Here is a 22,384-nt window from a genome sequence, read left to right on the forward strand (position 1 = left end):
TGAATACAAGAAGACAGTTTTCAGGGGGAAGTTTTTCACTGGGACAAAAACTCTCTATCTGCTCCTGCCTTACAAGATTTTTTAATTTTGTTCGTCTAAAGATCTCCTTGTTACCTGCTCGCCATGCCTATAACTGGTGTGACTGTAGTCGTAGAAGCAGTTGTAGTAGAGGCGGTGGTAGTACAGATAAAGTTGGTGAATCAGACAGGGTCCCAGCAAGAAACAAAAGGAACACACAAATTTGAGCCTGAAGAGAGTTTAATGAAGTCGTTTATAATGGAGTTGTGAGTTAGGTTAAGGAAATAAAATGGAAGTTGAAAATTTAATGAATATTGGGGGAAATATAATAGTTGTCCTTGAAAATAGTATCAGAAAGACTTTATTGATAAGCCCCTTGGCCTGAAGGGAAAAGAGAGGGAAAAAAAATGTTATTGTAAAGGTGTAGGTTCTGGAACTGCAGAGGAAGGGCTGCCTGACAAGTGCTATAAAAGACACAGCAGTCAGAACTCTAATGTCAAAGAAGGCTGGGAGTGGAGAATAAATAACTCCAACTCTCTCTCCTCTCGAACTCTAATTTCCTATCAGTGTCTCCTAGGGATGAATTAACCACTAAGCATGTTATGTACCTGCTTACTGTAAGCAAGGTACGAAAAAAAAGTTGCCATGGAATCGATTCCGAGTCATAGCGACCCTAAAGGAGAGAGTAGAACTACCCCATAGGGTTTCCAAGGAGCACCTGGTGGATTTGAACTGCTGACATTTTGGTTAGCAGCTGTGGCTATTAACTGCTGCACCACCTGAGTTTCCAAGCAAGATACACACGGATTTAATTGTGCTTATGAACCTGAAGGAAACCCTGGTGGTGTAGTCGTTAAGTGCTACGGCTGCTAACCAAAGGGTCGGCAGTTCGAATCCACCAGGTGCTCCTTGGAAACTCTATGGGGCAGTTCTACTCTGTCCATAGGGTCGCTATGAGTCAGAATCGACTCGACGGCAGTGGGTTTGGTTTTTGGCTTGGTTTTGTCCAGGTTGAGGCATCTCTCCTTGTTCCGCCTAGATCCCAATTGTAGTTTGGTTTGGCACTGCTCATTTGAAATGTTTTCTATTCCTGCCTCTGCATTCCATGCTACTGGAATGATGCTGGTTCAGGCAGACTGGCTTCTTTTTTTGCAAGTATACCTATCAGCCAGCAAGCATGACCTGTAATTCATGTCCCAATCATTCCTTTCTTTGGTTGTGTGGGTGAGTGTGTATGCATGCATACGTATTTTGTTTTTACCCTTACTTTTGGTTTTAGAGGATAGATATCAATCATTAATGCTGGTTGTTTATCCCCTTTATTGGTTAGGTAGAAGGCTCTCCCGTGCTCTCAAACATATTTAGTTCTTGTCAATATTTTAGAGCCACCGAGAATTTATTTTTTCCTCAGATGCTTTCACAATCATATATTTTAAGAATGTGAAAAGTGATCACGAAGGAATTTACTTACTTCTCCATCCTCACTGAAGTTCTATTATCCACTTTCGAGGAAGCAGAAGTCCATGTACTTCATAGACAATGTCTCTAGTATCATTTCTTTTCTAGGCCTAAACAAAGCACCTTTCGGAAAACTGCCCTTAGCTCTTTTGTCCTGAGTGCATAAACCATAGGGTTTAAGGCAGGGGGGATGATGTTGTGTAGCACATTGAGAAGAACTGAAGTCAAAGTGGCCTTACTCTCTGCCAGGTGAGTTACTGAAATCACTACAACAACAGTATAGAAGAAGAGGATGAGGATGAGGTGGGAGGTACAAGTGCTTAAAGCCTTGGATGCAGCATCAGCTGAGTTCAGTCTAAATACAGAGCGCAGGATCAAAGTATATGACAATATGATAAGACTTAGGTCACTCCCCATACCAAGCCATGCCAGAACTAACTGACAAATGCTATTTGGCCTCCTGTCATCACAAGCCAAGCTTGTGACCCCAAGGTTAGAGCACAAGCAATGGTCAATCTCATTCTTAGAGCAATAAATACGGTGGGCTGCAAGCACAGGCACCGGAATAACAAACAAGCCATTTCTAAGCACCATGAACAGGGTGGCTTTTACTATTAAGGCATTGGTGACAATTGATGGGTAGCGAAGAGGACGACAAATAGCCACCTATCTATCAACAGCCATGCAGAGGAAGATACCAGACTCCATGCCGACAAAGCAGTGAATGGCATATATCTGAGCAAAACACTCAGGGAGGCTAATGACCTTGGCATTAAACCAGAAGATGGCCAGGATCTTGGGCATGATGGTGGTGGCCAAGCCCATGTCCACAACAGAGAGGGTGCCTAGGAAATAGTACATAGGCTGCTGCAGAGTAGAGTTTTGGCAAATGGTGATGAGGATGAGTGTGTTAGCACCAATTGCTGAGAGGTAGAGTAGTGCCAACGGCAAGGAGAGCCAATGTTGCCAGCTGTGAATGCCTGGGAATCCCATCAGGATGAACTCAGAGACCTGGAATTTGGTGCTGTTGGACAATTTGAGAGTTGCAGACATATTTTTCCAGGAAAAAAATTGTTTTCAGCTGCTGCCTCTGAGCATAAACATCATCAAATATCACTTTAAAACTCTCTCCACTTAGTGTAATGTGGTTCTGCCCCCCCCAAAAAAATTCTGTAGTCCATCTCTTATAATAATTTTAGATCATTCCAGGAAGTTCTAGGATTTTATTAGTAGGAGGTAGATTTAAGATTAGTAATTATCAATGTTTACTATGCAAGGAGATTTCAGCATGAATTTTAAATCTCTGTTTGCATTGTTCTCAGTTATCCCAGGTCAGTGCAGCGACATAAATATGATTCTATTTTTTTTTTTTCCTAAACCTTTCTTCAGTCCCGTGAGAAATTTTGTGGAGTCATTTGGGTGTTTGTTTTTTTCATATTTGTCTCAATCGTACTTGACTCAGATTTTTATTAATTAATGATATCTAGATTTTTAAAACGCAGTATTATTGGAGATTAAATTTTATAGTGGCACCATTCCAAGTTGATATAGACGTCCATTCATGTTTTATGTAGACTTCCAAAAATTTGATATCACAGCCTTTTAAAGAGTTGCAAGCATGAAGCTTGTTGCAGATTAGCAGAGGGCTATTTTTCTTTGGTATTCTTCTTGGTGTGGACTTCTAGGAAGTCTCAAAAGAATAGCTAGAAAGAAGTATGATCCTGGCCGAATTTATAAATTTAAGGAGTCATGTATTAGATAAATACCTTAGGAAGTTTTGTTTTTCCTGGTTGAATCTTAGGGACCCTAGAAAGACATACAAATACTGAATTTAGGTACAAGTAATACAATGCTTTTTATCTTACTTTAAAAAATGATTGCTTTTGCATGATTTTGAAGTAACTGCCATGGCATGATCAGAATCACATTCAAAACTAGACTCATTATCTTGCCTCAAACTCTACTGGTTTTCATATACTTTGTTATCTTGTATACAGGCCCAACCAGCCACTCAGCCAGCCAATCCTGATATCAGCAAACCAAACACCAACCCTTTTCTCACCCCTCATAAACAATTGCATCTTTAGCCTGGGAGGCCCTGAGTGGTGCAAACATTTAAGCAATTGACTACTAGCAAAAAGTTTGGTGGTTTGAACCCACCCAGAAGTGCCTAAGAAGAAAGGCCTGACAATCTGCTCCCAAAAGGTCACAGCCTTAAAAACCCTAGGGAGTACAGGTCTACTCCGCACACATGGGGCCACCATAAGTCAGAGTTAACACAGTGCGGCTGGTTTCACTGTGGTCTTTGCTTTTCCTTAGTCTGTTAATTTCTTTCCTTTACTTCATTCATATACACCCCTCTTCAGTAGTACTTCTTCTGATGGAATTCAAACCTTTAACATCCCTAATCTTGCCTGTTATACTTGTCTTTCACATCCCCATAGGTCTTTCTTTTTGCCAACAGTCTGATTATTCTAAAACTGTCACTCTCTTGCTTAAAATGCATTCACGTCTTCATATTTTCCTTCAGATAAAGTTCAGACTCCCTTATACCATCTAAGGCACTCTCAGGTATACAAGCTCATCTCTTGCTTTAAACCTCCTTGCATCATCATCTCTTGCTTTAAACCTCCTTGCATTCTACACTTCAGATACACATAAGTCTTGCCATTTGCAAAAGTTATTAATTTTTTTAGGCATTTCTTTGTCAATATTTTTCCCATGGTGGAAGTTATTAAGGTTTATGAGCAAGAAAAAATAAAAAAGCCTGGAAAGTATGTACCAAAGTTTCTAAATGACATCTTAAAAGTAGGATTTTATCAGTTTTAATTATACTTGTTATGGCCTTATTGTTGGTATAATTACTTTTAAATACATTTAAAAAACATCAAGGAAAGTTAAGATTCTCCTGTAATATAACCAATAAGACATTTATTTAACAGCTAGATACATTTCCTTTCACATATTTTTTGCTGCCTCTGTGTTTGAATAAACATATACCTCCTAATGATGGGATAAGTTGTGCTTCTTTAATGATGGATATGATTTGTGGGAAAGTAAGATCATCTAAACATATCCATGGCAAAATTTACTGAATGACCGACACTGTCTTAGAGATAAAATTACTGTTACTTTGGTCCTTTAGATGAGTGTTCTGAAGCAGTTCAGCATAATAGTTCCATCTTGAAATCTTAGAAATGTGTAACCCATTTTACTGCACAAGCCCTGGTACTTTTCCCAAACCCTCACTAATTTCGACACACCCTTGTATCAAACACACAGCCTTATATCTTTGATGTTTTCTCCATTTTCTTTTAAGTGTTATTCCTGGATTAATATTTGTGTGATACTGTTAAGAGGAGGAATTGGTTTGAGTTCACAGAATGAAAATATTTGTTTTCAATACTTTTTTTAATAATTAGGCAGCTAATATATTAATCTTGGAGATAATCCAGCAGAGCTAAATAACCAATGATCAGGTACTTTATAGACTGGGTAACTTCTAGAGTGCCGTATGACCCTGATGATTTCTAATGCTAGCTCCAACAGTCTTTGCAAACGGCTCTCCAAACCTGTATACCCAGCTATGGCAGAGGTTAGGGTCAATGTTTCTTGCAGGATGTTACCAAACCAACATTAGAATAAATTTAGGATGAACCATTGAATGCTGTTTGATGTCGCCAATGTGATAATGCCAAGGTTTTAGTACTTACTGTGGTTATGAACAGATACTCACAGTTTGAGGTCCTGGCGATGGCAGGGTTTTCTTACCAGCCGAAAACAAAACTTTCTAGAAAGGAGCTTTCACATGCAATGAAGATATGAAGATGTGTTCTCAGCTTGAACAGAGCATAGAAATCATGAGCTCCTGGAATTGATGGGGTGTAGGAAGCAGCTCAGTGATCTAAAGATAATAGATCTCCTCCAGAGACCTGAAGAGAGAAAGTCCCATAGAGAAAGCTCGATTTTCAGGATGTCAAATCCCAAAAGGTTAGAACAAAGATTTATTTAGAAGCGTGTTGCCTGTATGGAGTTCCTGGTTGGTGCAAACAGTAAATGTATTCAGCTGCTAACCAAAAGTTGGAGATTCAAGACTCCCCCCAGAGGTCCCTTGGAAGAAAGGTCTAGCAATCTACTTCTGAGAAATCAGCCATTGAAAATCCTGTGGAGCACAGCTCTACTCTGACATACCTGCAGCCTCCAAGGGTCAGAGCTGACTCAATGTCAACTGGATATTTGCTATAATGTAGCTTAGGAATTTACATAAGCAGAAAAAATGTCTTTATTTATGAAATCAAGATGGGTGTATAATGTGTGGGCAATTATATTACAGTGTTTGAAATGTTCATTAGTACAAAATGTAAAGGATTCTAAATTCTATGGTTAAGAGAGTTCTTGAAATATTCTTAAAGAAGTATTCATTCATTAAAACTATGTATTGAGCTCTTAACTGTGGGTATAAAATGATAAGTAAAATAGTCATGGTCCCTGTCCTCATGCAAATCGTAGTCTCCTGGCAGAAGTGGTGTGTGTGAAATACTAAATAAATCATTAAGCAGACACATACCTATGGACTGGGGAAAGTGCTGTAAAGCTATGAGAGCAAGAAAAAACTGGGAAAATTGATTTAGTCTTTATGATAGAGGAGGATTTCCTAAAGAAACATCAGTTTATGCTGAATTCAGATGTTTGAGTAGGAGTTAAATATGGCGTATGAGGAGGGGTTCAAGATTCTAGGAAATTGCAGCTGCTGAAATGACAAGAATTGTGGCATATTCAAGGTCATACAAAAGGAAACCTGTGGCCATTGTTCCCAAGATGTGGTGGAAAATGTAATTATGCTGAAAGATGAGACTGTCAAAGTAACAAAGGTCAGATAATTATAAGCAAATTTATGCTAAAATAATAAGGGTTCACAGAAAGTTTTTAAGGAGAAATAACACAGAAGCCACGTGAAGACCTGATTAAATGTGGTAGGAATTCAGAGTAAATCAGATAGGTAACTACTGTGGTAATTCAAGGGAGGGAAGACTATATTTTAAATTAGGGCAGTGACACTGAAGACTGAAAGAAGTAGGTAGATTTAGGAGGTAGGTTCCAATCCTATTTATTTATAAGAAAAAGAGGGCCCAGTTGTTCTTAGTCCCTCAATTCTAGTTAGCCCCATGTGGTGGAAAGTTTTTAAATGTATCTGTGGAACTGGGATTGGAAACTGGTTATTGTATATACTAAGTCTTCTGTTCTCTAGGAAGAATAGTTTCAGACAATTGATCTAATACATTCTGTTCATGAATGAGCACTTTTAATTTTGAATTTATTGATGATAGATTTTCTGTTTGTCATCCTCTCAGTATGCTCCTTCCTACCGTTAGGTGAAGGGAATACAAAACCCCCTGCTGGAAATTTACATACCCTCCCATCCTTGGAGAGTATCAGTTCTGAGGCCAGTAAACCATGGTTCAAATTTTAAAGCTTCCAATTTCAGGAATATAAATATTTTGATTGAGATAATTCGCATAGATGAGGATAACCAGTTTACAGATAATTAGAATTCAATGAAGTATACTGAACACTGTCTCTTCAAAGGAAAGACAAACATAACATTGTTCTATAGGAAGATTTTCAGTGCATGGGCTGGCATTAACTTTAATTATTCTTGTTAATCCTCAAATTAGGTTATTTTTAACATATTGTTAAAATTATATACAATTCTGCACACCACAGTTCATCAACTGAATTTACACCCCGTATTGACCCTATTGCTAGCACACAAGCCCTACAACCCCAACTCTGGAATAATTCTGTACTCTGCATTGTGTTTCCCTATGCTCATAGTGTGGAGCACTGCTGGGCAAAGTACCCAATCATGCAGATTCGCAAGCACTATTTGTTCATAATTTATCAGTTTCACAGATACAATAAGGACTTTCCACCCCATGGGATTAACTAGAATTGAGGGACTAAGAACAACTGGGCCATTTTTTTCTTATAAATAACTAGATTAATGAATAAATGAATGTACAAGTGCACCTCATTTGATTGTGCTTTGCTTTATTGTTCTTCTCAGATATTACAGTTTTTTTTTTTTTTACAAATTGAAGGCTTGTGGCAACCCTGCAAAGAGCAAGTCTATTGGAGCCATTTTCCAACAGCATGTGCTAACTTCGTGTTGGCGACTCTCGCAATATTTTAAACTTTCTCGGTATTATTATATCTGTTATTGTGACCTGTGACCAGTGATCTTTGATATTACTATTGTAATTGTTTTGGGGACACTGTGAACCACGCCCATTATAAGACAGTGACCTTAATCCATAACTGTGTGTGTTCTGACTGTTCCACTGACCAACCGTTCCCTCACTCTCTCCTTCTCCTCGGACCTCCCTATTCCCTGAGACATGATGATATTGAAGCTAGGCCAATTCATAATGCTACAATGGCCTCTAAGTGTTCAGGTGAAAGGAAGAATCACATGTCTCTCACTTTAAATCAAAAGCTGGAAATGATTAAGTTTATTGTGGAAAGCATGCCAAAAGCCAAGGTAGGCCAAAAGCTCGGCCTTCTGCACCAGTTAGCCAAGTTGTGAATGAAAAGGAAAAGCTCTTGAAGGAAATTAAAAGTGCTAATCCAGTGACCATACAAATGATAAAGAAGCAAAACAGCCTTATTCCTGATATGGAGAAAGTTTTAGTGGTCTAGACAGAAGATCAAACCAGCCACAAACCAGCCAATGCAAACCCAGAGCAAGGTCCTAACTCTCTTCAATTTCCCGAAGGCTGAAAGAAGTGAGGAAGTTGCAGAAGAAATGTTTGAAGCTAGCAGAGGTTGGTTCATGAGGTTTTAGGAAGGAAGCCGTCTCTGTAAAAGTGCAAGGTGTCGCAGCAAGTGCTGAGTTAGGAGCTATAGCAAGGTATCCAGAAGATCTAGCTAAGGTGGCTAGACGAAGGAGATGAAGGAGACTAAACTAAACACATTTTCAGTGTAGACTGAACAGCCTTATATTGGAAGAATGCCGTCTAGGATTTTCATAGCTAGAGAGAAGTCAATGCCTGGCTTCGAAGCTTCAAAGGGCAGGCTGACTCTTTTGTTAGCAGCAACTTTAAGTTGAAGCCACTACTCATTGACCATTCTGAAAATGCTAGGGCCCTTAAGAATTATGCTGAATCTACTGTGCCTGTGCTGTATAAACGGAACAACAAAATTGAATGACAGCACATCCGTTTACAACATGGTTTACTGAATATTTTGAGCCCACTGTTGAGACAACCTGCTCAGAAAAAAAACATTCCTTTAAAAATATTACTGCTCATTGACAATATACCTGGTCACCAGTGAGCTCTAATGGAGATATACGAGAAGTGCTTGTGGGGCTATCTTCTGATTCTTGCAGATAGCCAGACAGCAGCTATAGCAACTGTGTTAGATTATAAATCTATGCCTGGAGTATTGGCAGAGGACAGTGGCTACCCAAAGGCTCTTCTAAACTGGGGGCAGGGCAGAAACTCCTCGGGGCATAGTTGGTTGTTTTCAATGCCTGAGAACTATCTAGGTTGGAAGAATCTTCCCATGTTCACATTTCTTGATTGGAAAGGAAGAATACTATACCTCACTGAACTCTTCTGTGATTTATTATTCTTGGAAATTCTAGAAAGCTCTGTAGAGGATATCATGCCCCCATTAAAACCCCTTTCCAGCCTGAAATACTGAGAATTTCCTAAACTTGAAAAACTTCTTTTCTTTTGGACTAAACTCCTTCTATACTTCTGGATCATTCAGATTTCTCTGCCCCCTCTGAAACACACTGACAACGCTTTCTCGAATTTCCTTGGTCTTAACTCCATATACTATAGGGTTAAGGGCTGGTGGGAAGAGTAGATAGACATTGGCCAAAAGAATGTGAATATGGAGTGGAACATGATGGCCAAAGCGGTGGGCAAAAAAGGAGAAGAGGGCTGGTGTGTAAGAGATGAAGATGACACATACATGGGAACCACAGGTCCCTAGGGCCTTGGACCGAGCTTCAGCAGATGCGAGGTGATAGACAGCTTGTGTGATGAAGGCATAGGAGAGACCAATGCAGAACAAGTCAACCCCAATGACCAACAGTGCTGCGGTCAGCCCATACACTCGGTTAGGTCTGGTGTCTCCACAGGCCAGTTTCACCACAACCATATGCTCACAGTATGTGTGTGGGATGACATGGCTTTGGCAGAAGCTCAAACGCCCAATGAGGAAGGGACATGAGAGCATGAGCAGGGAGCCCCGCACCATTGCTACCCCCCCTATGCGGGCAATAATGGTGTCAGTGAGAATAGTGACATAACGAAGTGGGTGGCAGATGGCCACATAGCGGTCAAAGGCCATGGCCAGCAGCACAGTGGACTCCATCATGCAGAAGGCGTGAATGAAGAACATTTGTGCCAGGCAGGCGGAGGCAGAGATATGTCCTGCTCCACACCAGAGGATGGCAAGTAGCTTGGGAACAGTGGAGAAGGAAGCAGCCAAGTCAATGGTCGAGAGCATACAGAGGAAAAGATACACAGGCTTGTGCAGGGCTGGTTCAGTGGCAACAACAACGAGAATGGTTATGTTGCCCACAATTGTGGCTGTGCCCAGGCAACATACAGGGAGTGAGAGCCACAGATGGAACTGTTCCAGACCTGGAATGCCCAGGAGAAAGAAGACAGAAGGATCCAGGCCAGTGTGATTAGGAGTCTCCATGGTCTTGCCAAGAGTGCTGGGCCTCTTCTCTTGTCAGAAGCCCCCACACGGTGTCATACTACCTGGAGAGATACAGAACAGGGATATGAGTTAGGTTAAAGAAACGCTAGCTATAAAATGTTAGGTAAGCTTCATCATCTATAAAATGGGAATAATAATATACCTATTCCATAGAGTAAGGAGCCCCGGTGGTGCACACAATTAAGCGCTCAGCTCCTAACTGAGTGAGCTCAGCCACTCACTCAGTGGCTCTGTGAGAGAAGGACCTGGCAATCTGCTTCCACAGAAATTACAGCCAAGGAACTCAGAAAGCCATGGCTGTGGCAGTGTGTTTGTCCATTTTCCCACTTCTGTTTATTCCGTTAATATTTCTTTAGACTCGGGCAGACATGGCTCTAGCAACGTGCTTGTCCACTTCCCACTTTTGTCTTTTTGAATATATGTCTAATAAAACTTTCTTTTTGCTTTACTAAACTTTGTGATGTTTTCCCCCTACAACAGTAAATGGCGTAGTCATCAAAGATTGCTGATTCTACGCATCCAGTCGAACTCGAGAAGACCCGGACTATGGAGCAGAAGCTAACAAAAGAGGTCCTATCCTCTGGACCCACGTGTTCCCACTCCAGGTGAGTGCTCTCAGAAAACGAGCCTTTGCTTATTCTTTTTTGTTCTCTTTCTCATGTTTTCTTAAGCTTCGTTCAGCATATTTGTTTGGAAAACCGGTTAGTTGATTAAGGAGAATCTTTCTTAGGTTTTTGCTTGATCATTTGGTTAAGAATGATAGCTAGCAACTCTTTAGGTCAACTGCAGTTTAGGTCCGGATTTGGGGTTTTGAAACATTAAAGAGGTAATTGTATTTTCAAAGAGCTCTGGATCACCATAAGCCACAAATTTTGGGTCTTCTGTGACTCAGAGAAAATCTCAAAAATAGTGCTCTGTTTTGCCAAACTTGCGGGGGGAGGTGGCAGCTCCTGACTTGTGTCGTGAAATTTGAAGGGAGAAGTGGTAGTTCTGTACCTTTTTTATGAGATAGTTTCTCAGTGAAGAATCACAATGTTCAAATTAAAATCATCAGTAGCTTTAAAGTACTTTCCAGCTAGAAGAACTAGTATATTTAAGGCCGGAAATAAGAGAACAGTTCTCTAGCCAGCAGAATGAATTAAGTTCAAAAAGAAGGAAACAAAAACTTAAACCTTAGAGCTTAATATCTTTTTGATAAATGAGCTTGGATTTTCCCACTACTGACACTGGTTTGGGATTCATATTGAAAAATGTGATAAACTGAGTATACCCGAAGCAATTTGAAATTTCAGTGACCATTTTGGGAAAATGAGCTTTGATTTGTGTTGTTCTTTTTTTCCTTGGTTTTTATAGAGAACTTATGCTTGATGCTTAGGTTTTGTCAAAAGGTTTAATATTCCTCCACCTGAAGCTCTGGCAAGTTAATAAGTTTTATCTAGAACCTGTTTTTTTTCCATTGAATTGAGTAGATCTTACCAAAAATTACTATACATACTTCTAGAAACTAGGATCCCCATATCCGTGTTTTGTGTGGTATTGTTTAGTGAGTTTATGTGATCTTTCTGTCTGCTTTTGTTCTACAAACTTGCTTCTGGTCTAGAGCATTGTGTCTTAAGTTTCTGACTTACATTAGGTTAGAGGCTATGGCTTAGAATTGTTTTTTTTTTTTTTTTTTTTTTAAGTCTGTCTTAGAACCTCAGTTCTTTCCTTGTCTAGAAAAACTGCATCTTGTGTCCATCTTATGATTTAGGCTTTTGGTAGCTACATAGAGGAATTTTGATATAAATTGTTCTATTTGAAAAGTACACCAAGATCTTTGTGTTCTGTATGTCAGTCTTAAAAGCAAAATCTTTCTAAGTAACTTAAGCTAGGTATTATATAAACTGTGTTTTATTTAAAGAAAAATGATAGTTTTGTCTTAAGTAGAAGTTTCAGAACAACAAAAGAGAAAGAAATTAGTTATCTTTTGTCTTTCAAAATGTCTAGGTACAGTTAAACACGTGTAAAGGAATTGAGATGACTCTCTCCAGCCCTCAGTCTCCCTAGCTAAGAATTAATGGATTCATTTATAAAATTGCTACAGAGCTTTGGTATTTATTGAGTAGATAGCCTTTCAAAATGCCTCTGTCAATTTAAACATATGTAAATAAATCAGATTGCGCTAATCTTTTCATCTACCTTGAGTTAAAAGGTAGGTAGGGAGAGACAAAATCAGGCCTCCTCAGCCCCCAGCCCTCAGCCACCAAGGTCAAGTACAAGTCATAATGACACACCAAAAATGGCCTAGAAAAATGTTTCCAATCCCAGCCAGAGACTTTAGGTTATATCCATATCAATACATTGTCAACAAATGTTGGAGAGGCTGTGGAGAAATTGGAACACTTATATACTACTGGTGGGAGTCTAAAATGGTACAACCACTTTGGAAATTGATTTGGCACTTCCTTAAAAAACTAGAAATAGAACTACCATATGACCCAGTAATCCCACTATATCCTAGAGAAATAAGAGCCTTTATGCACACCCATGTTCACTGCAGCACTGTATACAATAGCAAAAAGATGGAAGCAACCAAGGTGCCCAACAACAGATGAATTGATAAATAAATTATGGTATATTCACACAATGGAATACTTCCCATCTATAAAGAACAGTGATGAATCTAAAACATTTCATAACATGGAGGAATCTGGAAGGCATTATGCTGAGTAAAATTAGCCAGTTCCAAAAGGACAAATATTGTATAAGACCACTATTATAAGAACTTGAGAAATAGTTTAAACAGAGAAGAAAATATTCTTTGATGGTTGTGAGGGGAGGAGGGGTATTCATTAATTAGATAGTAGATAAGAACTACTTTAAGTTACGGGAAAGACAACACACAATACAGGTGAGGTCAGCACAACTGTACTAAACTAAAAGCAAAGAAGTTTCCTGAATAAACTGAACGCTTCGAAGACCAGCGTAGCAGGGATGGGGGCTGGGGACCATGGTTTCAGGGAACATCTAAGTCAATTGGCATAATAAAATCTATTAAGAAAACATTCTGCATCCCACTTTGGAGAGTGGCATCTGGGGTCTTAAACACTAGCAAGCGGCCATCTAAGATGCATCAATTTGTCTCAACCCACCTGGATCAAAGGAGAATGAAGAATACCAACGACACAAGGTAATTATGAGCCCAAGAGACAGAAAGGGCCACATAAAACAGAGACTACATCAGTCTGAGACCAGAAGAACTAGATGGTATCCGGCTACAACCGATGACTGCCTGACAGGGAATGCAACAGAGAACCCCTGAGGGAGCGGGAGAGCAATGTGATGCAGACCCCAAATTCTCGTAAAAAGACCAGACTTAATGGTCTGACTGAGACTAGAGGGACCCCGGTGGTCATGGCCCCCAGACCTTCTGTTGGCCCAGGACAGGGACCATTCACAAAGCCAACTCTTCAGGCATGGATTGGACCGGACAATGAGTTGGAGAGGGATGCTGGTGAGGAGTGAGCTTCTTAGATCAGGGGGACACTTGAGACTAAGTTAGCATCTCCTCCCTGGAGGGGAGATGAGAGGGTACAGGGGGTTAGAAGCTGGTGAAATGGACACGAAAAGGGAGAGTGGAGGGAAGGAGTGAGCTGTCTCACTAGGGGGAGAGCAATTGGGGAGTATATAGCAAGGTGTATATAAGCGTTTGTGTAAGAGACTGACTTAATTTGTAAACTGTCATGTCACTTAAAGCACAATAAAAATTAAAAAAAAAAATTACATTCAAGAATACCCTATAAGGCAGTATTGCTCTGTCACATGGGGTCACTATGAGTCGGAATCGATTTGGCCGCACCCAACAACAATTCCCTAGAGTTGTTGAAAGGATCAAATGTGTTAATATTTGTAAAAGATTTTGAACAGTACCTGACGAATAATGCTTGTTAAATAAATAAATGTGAGCAATTGTGCAAATCATCATTTAAATAAACTAGAATTGTCTCCTGGTTAAGGCCAATTGTCCTCAAAGAAAGGAACCAAACCTGTTCATCTTATTCTTTTCCAGGAATATACCTGAACACACACACATACACACTTTTATAGAGTGTGGTAAAAGGAAAGAGATTAGGTGAGACCACCACTGCAGAACATAAACTGCAAGCACAGTTCACTGGATGAAGTTGGATGTTGTTCTTGTCTTTCCATTTGGAATGGGTTCTGTTTTGGGGCTCAGTGCTTGGTAGTTATTCCTGATCTTAATACTACCTTAGAAGCAGCTACCCTTTTGCTAATCAACAGATATTTTCACATGTCCTTGCTCAACCCTCATCCAAAATGGCTTAAGACGCATTTCACTCTCACATCCAGTTACCTTTCCCCAAGTTGTTGAAGTTTCCTCTTTTAGGACTTAATTCCATCTGTGAAACAGAAAATTACTCCCTTTCCCATCCCACTCCTGGGTCAATCATTCATTCATTTTCTGTCTCTAGTGCTTGATGATTTCAAAGAAAGGATGCAGACAAATTCTTCTCCATCTTACGCTTTCCTTAACATCAAGAAGTGATTTTATAGATCAACCTTCATTTGTTCCAGGACAGTAATGAATCATTTGTGGAGAGACCTTTATTCTTCCCTCTCATTTATCCCTCGTTTCCCATACCCACGGTTCCTAAGTGGACACAGGCCACAACAAAGAATACTTAAGGTTAAAGGAATTACGTAGAGCATGTGAACCATGATGGGGTAGAATAAAAACTGAGAAATCATTTTAACTGGAAGTTTTCATATTGGGAATGACAACTTCACTGCTGAGAAGTTCATATCCATTTATTTAACCATATTTCATGTGCACCTTCTTTCTAGCTAACCCTATTCTAGATGAATGAGCAGTACAAAATGACCACCGATTCCGGGAAATATGGGAAGTAGAAAATAGGTATCGAAGAGGAATCAACTCCTTGCCACAGTTCTTTCTACTCTAGGTGTGTATATATCATCTGGGAAGAGAAAGAAACTCTTCTATTCCTTACTGGCCCAGATACTGTGTCTATAATCACTGGGAAAAAAAAAAAATTAAGAGCTTGTCCCTCCATTTTTGGACCACACAGAAGTTCCTTACTTCTTGTGTAGCTGTGCTTAAGAGAACAATATTGTTGTTGTTGCTGCTGTTAGTGCCACCGAGTCTGTTCTGACTCATAGCGACCTTAGGTACAATAGAATAAAACACTGCCTGGTCTTGTGCCATCCTCACAACCCTTGCTATGTTTGAGCTAATTTTCCAGCCACTGTGTCTATTCATCTCACCGAGGGTCTTCTTCTTTTACATTAACCCTCTACTTTACCATGCATGATGTCCTTCTCCAGAGACTGTCCTAGACAGCCCAAATACATTTATTACCAAAATCAATTATTGCTGTTGCTCTCACAGACATAGGGACTAACAGAAGTAGAGGAGCTTTGTTAAAAGTGCTATCCTAATCACAGCTCACGGGCGATAAACTGCATGATCGCTAGAGAAGAGATGGATAGATCTGGCTGGTATCTGGGGGTGCATATGAACGGTCTTTTTAGACACATTGCTCTGTTAGCTTATTCATGGGAGGACAAAAACAACAAAAATCTAGGATTTAAATCAATTGACCTAGAATATCATCTTCTCTAAGGACAATCACATCAAGATGAAAATTTGAATTTGGCCAACAAGGCTTGGGGAATTTAACCATGACCATTATTGATGTGATTTGAACTCTCTAGACCTCCATCTAATATACAGGAAACAGCATACTCCAACTTTTATGTTTGCCTTCACATATTCTTTGATGAAGTAGGGTATATTAGAGACGGTAAGTTTTGGCTCTTCTAGAGCATCAAAATATGGTGATAAAACAAGTGTAGTTATTGGAACCAAAAATTTGGGAAAAAAACAAAACTTTGTATTTACTTCTTGGTGATGGTAAAGTAGAGGGTCAGCAAAAAAGAGGAAGGCCATCAACAGGATGGATTAACACAGTGGCTATGATGACAGGCTCAAACATAGCAAGGATTGTGAGGATGGTGCAGGACCAGGCACTGTTCCGTCCTGTTGTACATAGGGTTGCTATGAGTCAGAATCAACTCAACAGCACTTAGTAACAACAACAGCTTCTTGATTGAACTGTTACCTGGATTAATTTCTTCTAGAATCCTCAAGTTTCTTGCACTGTAAATAGAAATAATAATACTTTTTCAGGTTTGAGGAATTCAAAGAATATAGCTAGTACAGCTTTTGGTCCATAAAGATGCTAATAAATGTCATTTACTATTATCATTACCATGATTTTAATAGAAAATAATTTAATGTCTCATGCAAAATTGTCACTGCAATTTGCTTAACAATTAGAATCTAATCTTAGTTAAAATATTTATATTATGAGTAACTAGTTTCTGCTCAATGTAATTTGTTCCACTGTAGTACCAAATGCGTAAAAGAAATGTTCTTGATATATATGTGTAGTGGGTTATATATATATATATTTTCTGTATATCCTCAGGGTCACATGAAAATCATTTGGAGATTTGAAAACAGTTTCCTGGCTCCTCTTTACCACACTAGCTGTGCTCACCTCTGGTTTTTATGACCTGTGTTTGCTCACTGAAATAATACGGACTATCGTTCAGCTGAGTGGCTCAACAGGGACAATGGAGCTGGAGTCAGAATGCAAAAGCAGGGAAGTCTCTCTCACTAAACCACTCCACTCTCCCCCTCACATGTAAGCTTATATCACACCTGCCTACACTTTTCAGTCTTCTCATAAATTCACTTACCCATACCCAGGAGGTTTAACTTATTGATTCTCTTTGAAGTAACATCTTGCTCTTTAGGTCTCGGACTCTATGCTTTATGACTTCTTTTTCCTTTGGTAACTGTACTGAGCATAGATTACCACATATTACTTGGCTAGCTTAGCCTCTAATTTCTTTTTAAGTGAAAATTACTTGCAGTTTCTACAGTCTTTTCTTCCTAAGCAACCTACCCTGTATACACACCAGCCCCTTTCGCAAGGCCATGCACTCTTACCCTCACTCATTCCCACCATCATCCCACCCCACTACAGGAATGAGTCTGCCTTCTCACACCATCACTTATACATAAATAACTCCTTGAAAAATAGTTGTGACAATTCTCACTCACACCTCTGTTTGAGCCTGTCCCTTTTGATTAAATCTCTAACTGATTTTTATTGTGACATTAAAACTAATGCCCTCAGAAAGATGGAAGTTCCAGCACCACAATTTGGAGAAGGAGTGGTGATGGAGAAGACTTTTTTTTTCCTGACCCCACACCAAAAATCAAAGGCTTTAACTCTCTGTCCAAAAGGAGAGCTGGGTTTGGGCTGCCTCTGCCCTTTGGGAGAACACTAGACCATGAAAGAGCTCAAGGTACTTATGAAGTTTCTGCTGATTTCTCCTACCCAGTTCCCCACTACTGGTCTCTGCAATGTCTATATACGTCACTAGGGATGCACATTTCTTTTAGACGCTTGGTGCATATGTATTTGTTGTAAGTAATTTCAGGAATATCATAAAAAGTGACTCAAAATTTCTTTACAATGCCTTTCATTTCCCTGATATGGTTGACATGTCACTTGATTTTTCCATTATTCTTAACTCCCCACTCTGCATCTCTTTCAACCACTCAGCCTAATGCCAAACTAACACTCCTGTGTTAGGAGGATTGCTAACTAAAACTCCAAACCAGACTACTCAGAGATTTATTCAGTGAAATTCCCTTTCCTGGCCTCTAAGTCTCATCCTCCCAGCTTTACAGCAGCCTTCCCACTTCCAGTTTCACAGATACACTTCTCTTAAAGACTAAGAAATGCCTATTTCAGGGACTCCCCATAGCCCAAACTCACATGACTCCAGGACTGCAGAAACAAAAAGGCACATAATTGTGAAAGCACCTTCAGAAGATTGCAAGTCTTGCATCACTAGTCTCTGCCCACTCTCAACTATCTGAACACTGGGCCAACAGGCTGTTATATAGATGAAGCCTGTCTTACAGCCCCTCTTGGGAGTTTAGTGGGTTGTACTGGGTTTAAGGCTAGGGCATCCAGCTTTCAACATCTCCTCCTAGGGAGATTCTGTGTTCCCCAGGAAACTGGGCATCCAAGCTTGTCTCTTCTGGTTGACCAAATAACAAGATAAAGGACGTGTATAAGTGTGTGTGTGTGTGTGTGTGTGCGTGTGTGTGTGTATTAGGTATAGCTATAATAAGGAAATACATATTCTGTATATGTATATAATATATAAAGACAAAGAGGTTAAGCTAGAGATCCTAACGTGTTGGGGCCACTCAGACTCCAAATGCTTAGGTCCCTGATCTGTATTGCTCTCTGTTTCCAATGCGACACCTTTTCTCAAAGATTCCACAACATAAATACCCTCGTGGTAATCCCTGGCAAGTTCTGCTATTCCCAGTTCCTGGGAATCTGCAATCACAGAGTGTTTACATCGAATGTCTTAGACTGACCATTTTTACTTAGCTGCAGCATGGTTGGCTTTGCAAGATGACTTTCCATTTATTCAAAAATATGTGTTACCTGCACAAGATGTGCCAAGATGGTAAAGGAACTCAACAGAAAATTGTACCCATGCGTAAGGTCTAGGAAACATAACTTGCTAAAGGCAGTTTCTCGCCATATGAGGTCATTATTTTGGGAACCAAGAAAACCTGAGATGTATGCACTAAACACTGCCAAACCTTACATCTCCTGGTGTCCTTTACTGAGAACCTATCCGTTGTGCTTATCTTGCTAAACTGTATGGTCAGAGAGCTCCTTTGCCTGAAACCCACAACCTAGCTTTCTATATGACTAACTCACTTTGGGACTGATATCTCCATACACACAGCATGTATTTTGTATAACCTCACCAATCATATAGTTTACTCCAACACATGTCCCGAGCCTTCTTCCGATCATGAACAAGTGTCTTAAACACCTAGTCACAGAAAACCATCCTTTCCCACCATCTAGAACCCCACATTATGCACAGTCACTTTCAAGAACTGTCTGTGCAGTGCTGTGGCTTCTTCCATCACTCACCTCAGGACCTGGTCTTGCACAACCTTTTCAAATGCTTCTCTGGTGAGCATACCACATTTGAAACATCTCTCCTGACTGTGAGGAGTCCCCAGCACTTGAACCAGATCTGATTTCTGGTCAGCTGTATACTTTTGATTTTAGCTCCTGAGAGACTCTGTAAGTTAGTGATCTCAAACTTTAGCATGCTTCAAAATTACCTGTAGCAGTTGTTAAACATAAATTCCTAGTCTCCAACCCCAGAGACTGTGATTCAGTAAATTTGAAGCAGGGCCTTAAAATCTGCCTTTCTAATAAGTTCCCAAGTGATATTGATGCTACTGGCCAAGGGGTCATACTTTAAGAACCACTGCTCTAAGCAAATGAATAATATATATATATATGTATATTATACATTATATGTATATATGACCACTGAGTCGATTCAAACTCATAGTGACCCTATAGGACAGAGTAGGACTGTCCCATAAACTTCCCAAGGAATGCCTGATGGATTTGAACTGCCAACCTTTTGGTTAGCAGCCTTAGCACTTAACCACTATGCCACTACTACCCAGCTCTGGTAGTATAGTGGCTAAGAGCTTGACTGCTGACCAAAAGGTCAGCAGTTCAAATCCACCAGTCACTCCTTAGAAACCCTGTGGAGCAGTTCTACTCAGTCCTATATGATCGTTATGAGTTGGAACCAACTCAATGGCACATAACAACAACAAATATATATAATTTTTGGATTTTCTTCCCAAATTGCTATCTAGTCTGCACTCTATTGAATTCTATTGGACAACGTAGCTAACGTAAACATTTTTAATAAGTCAACTTTAAAACATAGAGCACAGCAGGTCTGAAATGAGATATCTTTCCCAGAACCCCACCCTGAAACTTCTTAGCTGTCTAGAGCTAAAAGTGTATCCAAAAAAACTTCTAAGTCACCTTTCTTCTATTAATTAAAAGAGAAATACACAAATAAAACAAGGAGGAAATAAATTCTGTAATTCCTTTATCCATCCCCCAAATCAAGTCTACCTTTCAACAAGTTCTGGGAAAAGTCCTGGATGGCACATTTCATGGATGATATAATAGCTTTGTGGTGTGTCAACGTGGGTAGGCTAAACTGCATTTACTATATCTGCATTTTTAGTACGTTTCTGGATATTGCAGGCTACTAGAGATATTGTAATTTTTTTTTTAACTAGTGTAACTAAGCATTAAAAATCATATACCATTGTATTCCATATTTTGATTCCCCACCAAAAATCTACCTGCCCAAAGTTTTCTGGAAAAGTAGGATAGCCTGGAGGCATAAACGTTTCATAAAATGTCTTTATGTTATACATAGAGAGATAAGGATCCAAAGAAAAACAACAACAAATACAGAGCAGAGAAAAATTTCAGAAAGACAAACTTTATTTTAAACATATATGTTGTTGTATATATAGCAAAAGGATACAGACACACACATGCACGCACACACACATATATATCATATATCCTGGAAGGATGGAGTCAAATCATTATCTGATGTTCAATTCAGAAAATATATTATACTGTGACAGAGATTTCTAAAGTTGAAAGAACTGAAGAAAAAAGTCAAGCATCGAGTTACAATTTTCAAGGATTCTATGGTCAAAATATTGAACGACTCAGGAAGCATCAAAAGAAGACAACGAATACACAGAGTCACTCTACCAAAAAAAAAATCAGTCCATGTTCAGCCATTTCAGGAGGTGGCATGTGCTCACGAACCGATGGTATTGAAGGAAGAAGTCCAAGCTTCACTGAAGGCATTGATGAAAAACAAAGATCCAGGAACTGACAGAATACCAATTGAGCCATTTCAATAAATGGATACAGTGCTGGAGGTGACCACTCATCTATACCAAGAAATTTGGAAGACAGTTACCAGGCCAACCTACAGGAAGAGATCCATATTTGCGCCCATTCCAAAGAAAGGTCATTCAACTGAATGTGAAAATTATTGAACACTATCATTAATATCAGACATAAGTAAAATTTTGCTGAAGATCATTCAAAAGCGTTTGCAGTAGTACATCAACAGGGAACTGCCAAAATATTCCAGTCAGATTCAGAAGAGTACATGGAACAGGGATATCACTGCTGGTGTCAGATGGATCTTGGTTGAAAGAAGAGAATACCAGAAAGATGTTAACTTACGTTTTATTGACTATGCAAAGGCATTTGACTGTGCAAATTATAACAAATTATGGATAACATTGCAAAGAATGGGAATTCCAGAATACTTAATTGCACTCATGAGGAACCTGTACATAGACCAAGAGGCAATTGTTCAAGCAGAACTGTGCGGTTTAAAATCAGGAAAGGTATGCATAAGGATTCTATCTTTTTGTTATGCTGAGCATAACAAAGTCTGTATGCTGAGCAAATAATCCAAGAATTTGGACTATAAGAAGAATGGGGTATCAGGATTAGAGGAAGACTTATCAACAATCTGCTATATGCAAATGACACAACTTTGCTTGCTAAAAGTGAAGAGGACTTGAAGCACTTACTGATGAAGTTCAAAGACTATAGCCTTCGGTATGGATGAAACCTCAAGACAAAGAAAGCAAAAATCCTCACAACTGTACCAATAAGAAACATCATGATACATGCAGAAAATATTGAAGTGGTCAAAGACTTTGTTTTACTTGAATCCAAAATCAACACCCATGAAAGCAGCAGTGAAGTAATTAAAGGGCATACTGCACTGGGCAAATCTGCTGCAAAAGGCCCCTTTAAAGTGTTGAAAAGGAAAGATGTCATTTTGAGGACTAAGGTGCTCCTGGCCCAAGCCGTGGTATTTTCAATAGCCTTATGTAAATGTGAAAGCTGGACAATAAATAGGGAAGACCAAGGAAGGATTGATGCCTTTGAATTATGGTGTTGGTGAAGAATAAAGAATATACAATGAATTGACAAGTCTGTCTTGGAAGAAGTACAACCAGAGTGCTCCTTAGAAGAGAGGATGTTATCAGGAGGGACCAGTCCCTGGAGAAGGACATCATGCTTGATAAGGTAAGATCAACAAAAAATAGGAAGACCCTCGATGAGATGGATTGACACAGTAGCTGCAACAGTGGAGT

At 39.6% G+C, this 22,384-nt stretch overlaps 2 protein-coding genes across 2 annotated transcripts in view; both read right to left on the minus strand.

The window, feature by feature from the left end:
* Positions 1 to 1,569: 1,569 nt before the first annotated feature.
* On the minus strand, positions 1,570 to 2,529 carry LOC126079467 (olfactory receptor 56B1-like). Its single transcript, XM_049890487.1, is given in 1 exon segment — positions 1,570 to 2,529. A coding segment is annotated over 1 exon segment (960 nt).
* Positions 2,530 to 9,231: 6,702 nt separating this feature from the next.
* The window catches only part of LOC126080045 (olfactory receptor 52P1-like), a 31,756-nt gene continuing 18,603 nt past the window's right edge, over positions 9,232 to 22,384 (minus strand). The window contains exon 2 of the mRNA XM_049891365.1: positions 9,232 to 10,259. Within this exon, the coding sequence (XP_049747322.1) occupies positions 9,232 to 10,197 (966 nt within the window). The 5' untranslated portion in view covers positions 10,198 to 10,259. The remainder of the gene's footprint in view (positions 10,260 to 22,384) is intronic.

The sequence above is a fragment of the Elephas maximus genome, chromosome 7 (assembly GCF_024166365.1).
Source record: "Elephas maximus indicus isolate mEleMax1 chromosome 7, mEleMax1 primary haplotype, whole genome shotgun sequence".
Lineage (NCBI taxonomy): Eukaryota > Metazoa > Chordata > Mammalia > Proboscidea > Elephantidae > Elephas > Elephas maximus.